At 44.6% G+C, this 13,059-nt stretch overlaps 1 protein-coding gene across 5 annotated transcripts in view; it reads left to right on the top strand.

The window, feature by feature from the left end:
• Positions 1–13,059, top strand: part of LOC137356219 (deleted in malignant brain tumors 1 protein-like) — a 54,195-nt gene that overhangs the window by 18,449 nt on the left and 22,687 nt on the right. For all 5 annotated transcript variants that reach the window (XM_068022078.1, XM_068022074.1, XM_068022077.1 and 2 more), the window contains exons 6-10: positions 882–1,190; positions 3,359–3,673; positions 7,083–7,388; positions 8,175–8,480; positions 10,592–10,906. In XM_068022078.1, coding sequence (XP_067878179.1) covers positions 882–1,190; positions 3,359–3,673; positions 7,083–7,388; positions 8,175–8,480; positions 10,592–10,906 — 1,551 coding nt within the window. The remainder of the gene's footprint in view (positions 1–881; positions 1,191–3,358; positions 3,674–7,082; positions 7,389–8,174; positions 8,481–10,591; positions 10,907–13,059) is intronic.

The following is a 13,059-nucleotide window of genomic DNA, read 5'->3' as shown; positions in this document are numbered from 1 at the left end:
GGTACAGCTGAAATTAAATCTATCAAATTGAAAGTTAATCATCTATTCTTATATCAAAAATAAATGATAAACCACATCCAATGCTTACCTCTTGTTTCAATCATTTGGCATTCTTGACCATTAACATATCCTTATGAAGATATCTGGCATAATATTAATTTTTGGCGACAGTATAAAATGGAAGACATGGAGATGGACTGCTAACCTCACATTCATGCCATCACTAAGACCGCCTATTTCCACCTCCATAACATTGCCTGACTCCGCCCCTGTCTCATCTCATCTGCCGATCAAACCTTCATTCATGTCTTTATTACTACTAGACTTAACTATGCTAGTGCAATCCTGGTTGATCTCCCACATTCGGCTATCCATAAACCTGAGGTCATCCAAAACTCTGCTGCCGGTGTCTTAAGTCACGCCAAGTCCTGTTCCCCTATTGACCCCTGTGCTCGCTGACCAACATTGGCTCCCGGTCAAGCAACGTCGTAAATTTGTCATCCTTCTTTTCATATCCCTCCCTGACTTCACCCCTCCTTTTCTCTGTAATGTCTTTGGGCCCTGAAACCTTCTGAGATATCTGCACTTCTCCAATCCTGGCTTCTTCTGCATCCAGGAAATCAATTGGTGTACTATTGGTGGCTGGGCCTTCAGTTGCCTAGGCTCTAACCTCTCCGCCTCTCCACCTTGCTTCCGTCCTCCAAGACACTCCTAAAACCTACCTCCCTGACCAAGCGTTTGGTCACATAAACCAATTTGAAAGGTAACGACCAGGCCTTAAGCTGTTGCGTCTCTTAGTGTGCTTTTCCTTATTGGTTGCAGATCGAGGTTCCTCAGTAATAAATGCAATGACGTAGTGATCCGTTTTTGTTTTATTTCAGACTTCCTGCACCCACCGATAATTACGTTCAACCAAATGCCCAATGTATTTGTGAAAGGACAAAACCTTGCCATCAGATGCGAGGCCCCCGAACGTTTCGAAAATTGTAGGTTTTATTTGTACAAGGAGAGCGAAGAAAATGTGATCAGTTCCCTAATGGCAACCGATTCGTCTTCGAATGTCGTATTTAACATAACGGACCTGCAGAAAAGTGACGAGGGCAGTTATTTCTGCAGGTATCAAGCGCTCTTGGCAAAGCGACTTCTAGTCAATTCTTCCTTGAGCGACAGTGCTAATGTCACAGTGCATGGTAAGTGCAAGTTTCTTCAAATTCAGAGGGGATCACTTCCTTCGGGAATAGGGAGTCCAGTTTGCAGACAGGAGGTAGTCGGTTTGACTTCTGGCGGGAGTGCAACACGGATCGTAATGAATTGGCCGCCCGCTGTGTGCAGCTCTCCCGATCGGAGATTCAAATTGAGCGAAGTGTGCAGCAGATCCTGCACCGCCTGTTTTAGGCAAAGCATGAAAGTTACCCTGATGTTCACCATCTTCCATGTCGCATTTGCCTCGTATATCCCGCCACTGAATTTAAAGATTTCTCCCCGTCCCACCCTATCCAATCCCCGAATCACCTTGAACACCTCGATTAGATCAACCCTTCACCTCCTATATCCGAGGAGATAAAAGCCAAGTATGTATAACCAGCACACGGAATGTAATCAATTTTAGCCCCATATCACTTTGATGAATCTGATAATATATTTATATATATATATATAGATGTAGAGTATGTAAATATATATATAGATATGTGCAGATATCTATATCTATATCGATATATATGTGTGTTTAGTTTAGTTTAGAGATACAGCACTGAAACAGGCCCTTCGGCCCACCAAGTCTGTGCCGACCATCAACCACCCATCCATACTAATCCTACACTAATTCCACATTCCTACCACATCCCCACCTGTCCCCATATTTCCCTACCACCTACCTATACTAGGGGCAATTTATAATGGCCAATTAACCTATCACCCTGCAAGTCTTTGGCATGTGGGAGGAAACCGGAGCACCCGGAGAAAACCCACGCAGACACAGGGAGAACTTGCAAACTCCGCACAGGCAGGACCCAGAATTGAACCCGGGTCACTGGAGCTGTGAGGCTGCGGTGCGAACCACTGCGCCACTGTGTTTTTTTATCTGGTTATTACTGAGCAGTCGTCATGATTTGCCTCAGTCAATTGAATTTAAGCTGCACGAAAATTATTCATTTTCTATTTTGTTCGCCCTTGCCGAAACGGCAGCGCCACCCTATCGCATGAAGACCGATTTAAATATCTCACAAATTCCACATTATGGGTTAAACATTCGGTGCTAAATATTGGGCGGGGTGGGGGGGGGGGTGCATAGAGCAGGCGGCTACTGCAATTCAGCCCATTTTGCCCTATCCCGCCAATTGATTTTCTGCCCAATATATTCATCTTGGTAACCCCATCAAACGATCGAATGCACATGACATATGTGCATGCATATGTATTGCATGCAAGTACCTGCAGAGGGCTCTGCAGCTGGATGCTGTAGGAACATCGGAACACAGAAGCAGGAGTAGGCCATTCAGCCCATCGAGCCTGCTCCGCCATTCGATATGATGTTGGCTGATCGTCCACTTCAATGCCTTTTTCCCACACTATCCCCTTATGTCATCGGTATTTAGAACACTGTCAAGCTCTGCTTTAAACATACTTAATGACTGAGCTTCCACAGCCCTCTGGGATAGAGAATTCCAAAGATTCACAGCCCTCTGAGTAAAGACATTTCTCCTCATCTCTGTCCTAAGTGGCTTCTCCCCTTACTTTGAAATTATGTCCCCTGGTTCTAAACTCCCCAACACCTTTGCTACATAAATCCTGTCGATCCCTTGAAGTATTTTGGAGATTTCAATGAGATCACCGCTCATTCGTCGAAACTATACAGAATACAGGCCCAGTTTCCACAATGTCTCTTCATAGGGCAGTCCTGCCATCCTGGGAACAAGTCCGGTGAACATTCATTGCACTCCCTCTAAGACAATAATATCCTTTCTAAGGTAAGGGGACCAAAACTGCACATAGTATACCAAGTGCGGTCTAACCAAGGTTCTGTACAATTAAAGCAAGACTTCACTACTCTTGTACTCAAATCCTCTTGCAATAAAGGCTAACAGACCATTAGCCTTCCGAATTGCTTGCTGCACCTGCATGTTAGCTTTCAGTGACTTATTGACGAGCACACCCTTTGTACATCTACACTTTCTAATCTCTTACCATTTAAGAAATACTCTGCACATCTGTTCCTCCTACCAACAGGGATGACCTCACATTTCTCCCCGTTTTATTCTATGCTATGCCGCAAATGCGCATTTATTGAAGGGCACGAGTTCAACTACTGCTGGCCACACCATTCATGATGTCTTTATACGTGTAATCTACCTTTCAGATGACGTGCAGCTCCGATTGGTGAGCAAGGAGAGCGATTGTGCTGGGATGGTGGAGGTATACTACAACGGTACTTGGGGGAAAGTCTGCGGCGGGAGCTGGAATCTTGCAGCAGGGCAGGTTGCATGCAGGCATCTCGGCTGCGGGTTTGTCAAGAGTACCCCCCGAGGTGAACGCTTTCAAATTGGACGTGACCCGGTGCAGCTGAACCACGTCCACTGCCTGGGTACCGAAACCCTGCTGTGGAAGTGCTCTCCGTTATCCTGGACTGACGTGACATGCTTCAGTAATTTCAGAGCTGAGGTTGCGTGCTCAGGTAAATGCAGAGGGGAAGTCTGTGAAGAGTAGTGAACGGCTAGTTTACCAACAGAACAACACCGACCCAGAGGTCACCTATTACACCTTCAACCATTTTAGTAGTCACGTACTGGAGTGATCATGAAGTTGTTGAAGGGATTTTACATGCTATATCTCTTACTACGAATTCCCTTTTTGAAAACAATGCCCGACACTTGCAATTGTCTGTTATAGGGGAAGCTGATATTTAATTCCATTGCAGTGAACAGACTTGCGAAGCAGGTGCTGCGTAGAACGGGCGGCAGATCTGATACCGCCCGCTTTGTGCGACCGCCCGAGATGAATTTCTTACCCTATATTTTCCATAATAAAACACTATAATTATTATGCAAAATTAATATACTTGGGATAATGTGAAACAGAAGCAGAGAGTGTACTGTATAATCTGGTCCCACCTCTCCACAGGTCACGGCATATATTTTTCCCACTTACTGATGCAGTCAATCATATACTCTATTTTCCCCAGAATAGAACATACTAACTTTAATGAACATCAAAATTATCAGTTTATTATAAAAACATGTATTAACTAGTAATGAAGTAAAGCATCAACACACAGATTGAATTCTTTTTAAAGTTCTCGTTTTTACCTTAACCCCTCACATTCACACACACATACACTGGTTTACTGGAAAAATAATTTTTCTTTTTTTTTTAATTCAGAGCTCTGTTACAGACCAAAAAAAAACAAAACAAAAAAAAAAAACACCTGGGCTGATTAGTTGCTCATTTTCGAAGAAAGTAGCAGATGAGACATGTTCTTCCAAAACTGGCATACAGTCTAGTTTTCGAGTACACATAGGCAGGTCACAAGATCTTTTTAAAAAATGTTCTTTTCAGGGGGCATTGAGAACTATTTTTTAGCAGGCTTTCTTCAAAGACAGGAGATGAGATGAATTGACACAGTGGACTTCTCGGGGTCTTTTAGAGAGGTGCTGGAAAGCGAGCTGGGTTGTGATCTTCTCTCCTTCCTTCACTTTTTCTTCGGGCTAACTTTATCAGCCGCTCACTCCAGAAGGTAAAACACATTCAGGGTTTCTGTTCTATTTTTCACTTGAGTCAAGTTAAACCAGTAAACATTGCTGCCCAATTAGTTATTGCAGTGCTCTCTTGAAAACTGGTCCAACATTTATTCAGTTTGACTATGAATTCCTCAAAAATGTTTTTATCACAAAATGGAACCACTTCCATAAAATCTGACCCGAGCATGTACATTTGACCAAACATTTGATCCAAAACCAAGACTACCTATTTCCATCTCCATAAGATTCCCTACTATGTCCCTGTAGCAGCTCATCTGCTTTTGAAACTCCCATCCATGCCTTGGTTATTCCAATGTACTCCTGGCCAGCCTTCCAAATTCTACTTTTGGTAAACTTGAGATCCTCCATAATTCTGCTGCCTGGGCCTTGACTTATAACAGGCCCTATTTACCCATCACCCCTGTTTTCGCCATTGACTCACAGCCCAGCAAAGCCTCAATTTAAACATTCTCACCTGTGTTTTCTAATCCCTTCATGGCCTCTGGCCTCTCTATCTCTGTAATCTCCTCCAACCCCACAACCCTCTGCCATATCTGCTCTCATCTGATTCTGACCACTTGAGCATTCGTGATTATGATTATTCCACCATTGGCGGCCGTGCCTTCAGCTGCCTAAACCCTAAGTTCTGCAGCCTCACAGCTCCAGGGACCCGGGTTCGATTCCGGGTACTGCCTGTGTGGAGTTTGCAAGTTCTCCCTGTGTCTGCGTGGGTTTTCTCCGGGTGCTCCGGTTTCCTCCCACGAGCCAAAAGACTTTCAGGTTGATAGGTAAATTGGCCATTATAAATTGTCACTAGTATAGGTAGGTGGTAGGGAAATATAGGGACAGGTGGGGATGTTTGGTAGGAATATGGGATTAGTGTAGGATGAGTATAAATGGGTGGTTGATGTTCGGCACAGACTCGGTGGGCCGAAGGGCCTGTTTCAGTGCTGTATCTCTAATCTAAAAAATATATCCGAATCTCTGCTCTCTCTTTCCTCTTTAAGACGCTCTCCCGTACTTATCCCTTCGATCAAGCTTTTGCCAATCTGCCTAATAGTGCCTTATGTGGATTGGTTTCAAAGCGCTCCTGTGAAGCTTCTTGGGACGTTTTCTTACGTTCAACGCACGATATATAAATGCAGCTGTCGACGTTGTCGCTGTACTGCACTACAGGAGACTGCACGCAAATTCAGCCGCATTGAACATCACCTTTTCACCTCATGACCCAATTATCCCAAACTTGAATTTGTTGTTTCCCTCCTTGAATCCCTGTTTCCCACTTCATCGCAATCTCAAAACTTGCCTTTTGGGCTGGCTTATGGCACTTGTTTCATATTGGTGCATTTTGAAAGGCCATGTCCGTTAAACCTTTCACTGTCTGACACGAAAACAGTTCTCCAGTCTGCAAAGTTGCACAGTAATCTGAAAATATACATGGTTGTTCCCATACTATTCACCTGGAATTCTGTAATTCAATGCAATATGTTCTATTATAAGGCCTCTATAAACCACTATTAAGTTACTAATACAGTATTGTCTCCAATTCTCGCCACCACACTTTAGGATGGATGTCAAGGCCTTGGGGAGGATTTAATAGAATGACAGCAAGGATGAGTGATTTTAGTTATGTGGGGGAAATATAAACGCTGGTATTGTCCTCCTTAGAGCATATAAACATTAATTGGGGAGTGCAAAATTATGAGAAGTTCTGGCAGAGTAAGGAAGGAGACTCATTCAGAGACCACAGATATAAGACGATTGACAAAATAACCCAAGGGGCGATGAGGGGCGTCTTTTACGCAACTTCTTGCTGTGAGTTGGAGTGCATGGCTTGAACGGATGTTGACGCAGATTGAACAATAACATTCCAAAGTCAATTGGAAAATTGATGGACTCTTGACACGGAAGCAAGTGCAGAGTTGCCGGGAAAGACCACGTGAGCCGGACAGGTTGGGGAGCTCTTTGAAAGAGCCAGCACAGGCACGGAGGGCGGAATGGTCTCCCAGGCGGTCCCATAATTCAGTTAAGGGACATGGATTGAAGAATTAATGAATTTGAAGTGCAGTCCAACCATCTCATAACTGTATGTAGGAGCCAGGCAGGAGGGGCTGAATGGCCTATCTCTGTTCTTATCTAGCTGAAACAAACGAGGGAGACAAAGTGAGGCGTCTCCAAATAGTATGGCATATTAAGACAAACATGAATGAAACCCGTTTCCTGAGGGCAACAGTCTTGATTGCCTACGTTTTCGAAAGCGTTGACGTAGGGATTTCGTGAAACGATTTTTTACTTGTTCTTGGTTGGTTTTGATCGACATGTCGTATTCTCTTGGCTTCCCCTCAGAACGACCGCTCAAGCCAGCCATTTCCGTCTTCCGGACTCCGAGCGTTTTTATGCAGGGGGAAAATGTGACAGTCCATTGTGAGTTCTCGTCTTTCTACACCGGAAGCCGAATGTTCCTGTACAAAGTCGGTGAAAAAGCTCCAGTCTTGACCATGCCGGTGCCGGAGAGAGAAAACACGGTGAACTTCACACTTACAAGCATCCAAAGCAGGCAAACAGGAAATTACACGTGCAACTTCGATATGGATTTATCAGAACTGGTCTTCAGCTCGGAGCAGAGCGAGCAGCAGATGATAACCGTCAAAGGTCAGGATCACATACGTGGCTGAAACCCTGAGGCAATGTTAACCTGACGGTCGGGAAAACGAGCGGGGACCGGTTGCAACGCTGGCTTTCGGCCCTGTCGCGTTTTGCACTCTATTAAATGCGTTCGTTATCCTGCACAGAATTCACATCGAGCTGGCTTAGATTGGGAACGCTCGCAGAGTGGGTTTGTGACTTGATTGGCAATCTTGAGTCCTCGATTCAGGAGCCAACGGTATAAATTTAACCCCCCACCCCCCCCCCCCCCCACACTATGGCAGCTTTAAAATTCAATTAATTAAGTATATTTGGAGTCAAACACTAGTATCAGTATTGGCGAGCCTGCAGCTGCCAGAGTGTTGCGAGGACAAATTAACCTTTTTGGCTCGCCAGTGCACTTTCGGGCAGGAAATCTGCCATTTGCACCCGGCCTGGCCGCTGTGTCGCTTCAGCCCCTCACAGCAACGTGCTGTCCCTTGACCGCACTCTCAAATGGCCTGACGATGCCCCTCAAAGGTCAAGAAGCCCCTCAAAGGTCAAGAGGGCGGTTCAGCGCCAACTTCGCAAGAGCAGTTCGTGGTAGACAATAAATGAATGAGAAATAATCGTGCGGGAATGAGTCAATGGCATCGGTATGAAGGCGACAGTGGATCAAACGATTTCGTTTCACCCTTCCCAGATCCATGCTCGTGGCATTTAAATAGGCAAAATCAGTCGTGCAACACAAGCATCATTGCACGTTACCTGATGCACGCATGAACACGTAAATGTCATCTTCTCACTTTGCAGATGAACCACCGGAGCCAGTGATTTTTTCCGTCAAGATCCCCCCACATTTCCTTCCCGGTCAGCTCATTCGACTGCAATGCAGAGCGCCGCAGTACTTCTCGGTGATCACGTATTACTTGTTCAAGGATAATGGGAAGAACTGCATTAGTTCCAAGCCGGCTGTTGTGCAGGACAGCCCTGCAATATTTGAAGTCATGACCGAGGGTAAAAAGGATGAGGGCGATTACACTTGTCGCTATGAAATGAAGACTTCGGGACAGCTTTATAACTCATCCCACAGTGAACCTCTGAAAATAACTGTGATCGGTAAGTGCGGAGCTTTCTAAATATTTAGCGCAAAAGGGGGTTTGGGCGTCAATAAACAAACAAAAAAAAAAAGAATTGTGGGGGATAACATCTGCGCAAATCGTTGAAGGTGGCAGGGCAGATTGTGATTGGGGTTGAAAAAGCAGACGGGATCCCGGGCTTTATAAATAACGGCACAAAAAGCAAGGGACTAACGATGAAACTTTATACAACCCTAATTCGGCCTCAGCTGTGTCCAATTCTGGACACCAAACTTTCGGACTGATGTGAAGGCTTTCGAGAGAGCCGAGGAAAGATTGACAAGTGCTCTTCCAGGGATGAGCGGCTTCAATTGCGTGGACAGATTGGAGAAGGTCGGCTTGTTCTGCTTGGAGAAGAGAAGTTTGAGAGTTGATTTGATAGAGGAGTTCAAAATCATGGTGGGGGGGGGGGGGGGGGGGTTGGGGGGTGGGGAGTAGTCTAGACAGTGTAGATAGGGAGAAACTGTTCTCATTGGAGGCAGGGTGGAGAATCAGAAGACCCAAATTTAACGTGATTAGCAAAACAGTCAAAGGCGGCGTGAGGTGAAGCTTCTTTTATGCCGCCAGGCCAGTGGTTGGGATCTTGAATGCAGTACTTGAGACTGCAGTGAAGGCAGATTCAATCGTGGCTTTCAATAGGGAATTGGAAGAGAGGAGAAAAAGCATGCAGGGTTACACGGCTAGGGCGGGAATGTGAGATAGCTAAATTGTGGGGGTATCTGTATCACATCGTCACTAATATATCTAATATCGAATTCTGTAGAAAGCTCTTTCCCAGGAGAGTGGCGAAAATGTCTAACTCTCTCTCACATGTTTGAAGTGAATAGCATATGTCGATTTAAGAGGAAGCTATATAGATACCAGAGGCCGAAAGATACCCAGCTATGGTTCGAGAAAGATGGATGGACCGAGGCTCATGCAAAGCATAAACGATAACTTATACCGGTAGCTCAGAAGGAGTAACTTCAGTGCTGGAAATTCGATGCCACATGTAACAGCATGTAACACAAATGAAAAGCTGAATGCTTATTCATCTGACTAAGGGTGGTCAGCGCTCTCCAATATAAGTAGAGCCTGGGAAATCCAAAACAAAAACGCGCAAATCATACTTTATGGTAATGTGTGTGAGATATTTTAAAAGGTTCTATTTGTAAAAGATGCAAACAGTGCAATTCGAGTAAATATTGCTTCAAATGTTTGCTTTCACATGCTTGCAGTGTAGAACTGCAAAAGGACATAGAATGGGCAGACAGGTGGCAGATGAAGTTCAATGTGGAGAAATGTGAAGTGATTCATTTTAGCAGGAAGAACATGGAGAGACAGCATAAAATAAAGGGTGCAATTCTAACGGGGGTGCAAGGAGCAGAGGGACCTGGGTGAGCCTGCGCATATGTCATTGAAGGTAGCAGGATGAGTTGAGAGAGTGGTTCAGAAAGCATACAGTATCCTGGACTTTATTAATAGGGGTATAGAGTACAAGAGCAAGGTCGTGATGTTGAACTTGTATCAGACACCAGTTAGGCCTCAGCTGGAGTATTGTGTCCAGTTCTGGGGCTGTACTTTAGGAAAGAAGCGAGGGCTTTGGAGAGAGTACAGAAAAGATTCACGAGAATGGTTCCAGGGATGAGGAATTTCAGTATGAAGATAGATTGGAGAAGTTAGGACTGCTTTCCTTGGAGAAGAGAAGGCTGAGAGGGGATTTGATACCAGATTTCAAATTCATGACGGGTCTGGACAGAGTAGATAGAGAGAAACTTTTTTCCAGTCGTGAAGGGATCGAGAACGAGAGGGCACAGATTTGAAGTATTTGGTGAGAGAAGCAAAAGCGACACGGGGGAAAAACATTTTCATACAGCGAGTGGTTAAGGTCTGGAATGCACTGCCTGAGAGTATGGTGAAGGCAGGTTCTTAGAGTGTCATCTGAAAAGGACGAATGTGCAGGGTTACGGGGAGAAGGCGGAGAAATGGAACTGAGTGAATTGCTCTTTGGGAGAGCCGGGCCAGACACGATGGGCCGAATGGCTTCCTTCTGCGCTGTAACAATTCCGTGCTTCTGCGTGCCTTATTTTGACATTATGCTATCATTTTCAGCCGATATCAAATTGAGACTTGCCGATGGTCCTGTTCCATGTTCTGGAAGAGTTGAGGGTTATGCTAATGGAACTTGGGGAACCATTTGCGACTCCAACTGGGGTCTGCCAGATGCTGAGGTTGTCTGCAGACAGCTGCGTTGTGGATTTGTTCGATCAGCAACCCGCAGTGGCCGCTTTGGTGAAGGGACTGGGCCGGTGTGGGGCGACAATGTCAACTGCAATGGCACAGAGCCTTACCTGTGGGTGTGCCCATTCGACATCGCTGGCCCACGTTCGTGCCCCATGACAACCGACGCAGGAGTCATTTGTTCAGGTGAGGAGATGCAAAGAATCATCGAGCGCAGTGGGTGATTTGTAGTTCTATGTTATGCTGTATCCCCTTCAGATATGTATCTCTACAAGAACTGAAACAATCTTGCTCAATTATCTATGAATCGTGGTGTTGACGGTGGGAATGAAATTCCATCTACTATTGCATCTGCGGTCTGTTCTATGCCCTGCCCGTTATTCACTTCCATTGAAGTAAATGCAAACGAATATCGGGTGGGATTCAGATGTTATACCTCCATTTTTGTGTCACTATTCACCATTAACGTCCGTGGCGAATTTCACATGCCTGATTTGTTGAATTCGAAGTGTTCAAAGGCAAATGCCCTCATGAATCATAAGAATTAGGGGCAGGAGTAGGCCATTCAGCCCCTAGAATCTGCTCTGGCTTTCAACAAGATCGCAGCTGATCTGATTGTGGTCTGAACTGCACTTTCATACCGGTTCCACAAACGCTTACCTCCCTTGTAGGTGAAAAAAAAAGCGGTCCAATTCAGCCTAGAATATATTCAATGACCCAATCCCCATTGCTCTCCAGGGAAGAGAATTTCAAAGTTTGACCACCCTCTAGAGAAAACGTCCTCCTCATCTCATTCTTAAATGGGAGTCCCCTTACTTAAATGGGAGTCCCCTTACTTTGAAACTGTGCCCCCTCGCTCTAGATTCCCCCACGAGGGGAAACATTCTCTCAGCATCCGCCCTGTCAAGCCCCCTCAGAATCTTGTATGTTTCAATAAGATCACCTGTCATTCTTCTAAACTCCAATGAATATAGACCCAACCTCCTCAAACTTTCCTTCCCAGGCATCACCCTGGTGAACCTTCTCTGAACTGCTTCCAATGCAAGTATATCCCTCCTTAAGCAAAGAGTCCAAAATGATACACGGTTTCTAGGCGCAGTCTCGCCAATGCTCGGTACAGCTGTAGAAAGACTTGCTTACTTTTATACTCCCCTTGCAATAAATGTCAACATTCCGTTTGCTTTCCCGATTATGTGCTGTACTTGCACGCTATTCTTTTTGAGATTCAAGTACGAGGACACCCAGATCACCATAGAGTTCTGCAGTATCTCTCCATTTAAATAATATTCTACTTTTCTATTCTTCCCACCAAAGTGGACAAGCTCACATTTTCCCCTATTATACCCCATCTGCCAATTTTTGCCCACTTATGTATCCTATCTATTTCTCCTAGGAGACACATCGTGACATCCTCATCATTTTCTTACCTACCCCTACCTATCTATGTTTCGTCCATAAATTTGGCGAAAATACACTCGGCCCTTTCATCCAAGTCATTAATATAGATGGTAAGTAGTTGATGCCCCAGCACTAGTCTCTGCGGCACTCCACTGTTCATGTTTGCCAACAGCCATGCTCCATTTGTCCCGACTCTCCGTGTCCTGATAGCCAATACTCTATCCATGCTAATATATTGCTCCAACTCCATGAGCCCGTATCTTTTATGAGTTACTTAATCGAATCCCTTTTCGAAATCAAAATACATTACGTCTACTTTCACTTTATCCACCCTCCTTGTTACATTCGCAAATAAATCTAATAAATTTGTCAAACTCGATTTCCCTTTCATAAAACCTTGTTGACTCTGCCCGATTGTGTTATCATTTTCTAAATGTCCTACCACTGCTTCCTGAATTATGTGCAAATGACAGCTATTAGTCTAACTGGCCAATAGTTCCTTCCTTTCTGTGTCCCTCCATTTATGATTAGAGATGTTACATTTGTGGCTTTCCAATCCACTGGGACTTTTCCAGAATCTAGGGAATTTTGGAAGATCACAACCATCCACTATCTTTGAGGTCACTTCTTTTAGGACCCTAGGATGCAAACCATCCGGTCCAGGGGATTTGTCAGTCTTCATTCCCTTTAGTTTTTCTGGTAAATTTTCTCTAGTCGTCTCAGACAAATACAAAATACTTGTTCAAATTCTCTATGATTGTTTACCATTATTAATTTCCCAGTCTCATCATCTAAGGGACCAACGCTACTCTTTTCCTTTTTATATATTTGTAGAAGCTTTTAATGTCTGTTTTATATTTCTTTCTAGTCTACTCTCTTGCTCTAACCTTTTCCTCATCATTTTCTTAGCCATAGTTTAGAGTTTAGTTTAGAGATGCAGC

Source organism: Heterodontus francisci, chromosome 45 (genome assembly GCF_036365525.1).
Source record: "Heterodontus francisci isolate sHetFra1 chromosome 45, sHetFra1.hap1, whole genome shotgun sequence".
Classification (NCBI taxonomy): Eukaryota; Metazoa; Chordata; class Chondrichthyes; order Heterodontiformes; family Heterodontidae; genus Heterodontus; species Heterodontus francisci.
Note: the sequence above shows the minus strand (reverse complement) of the source record. Positions and strands in the feature narration are given on the sequence as shown.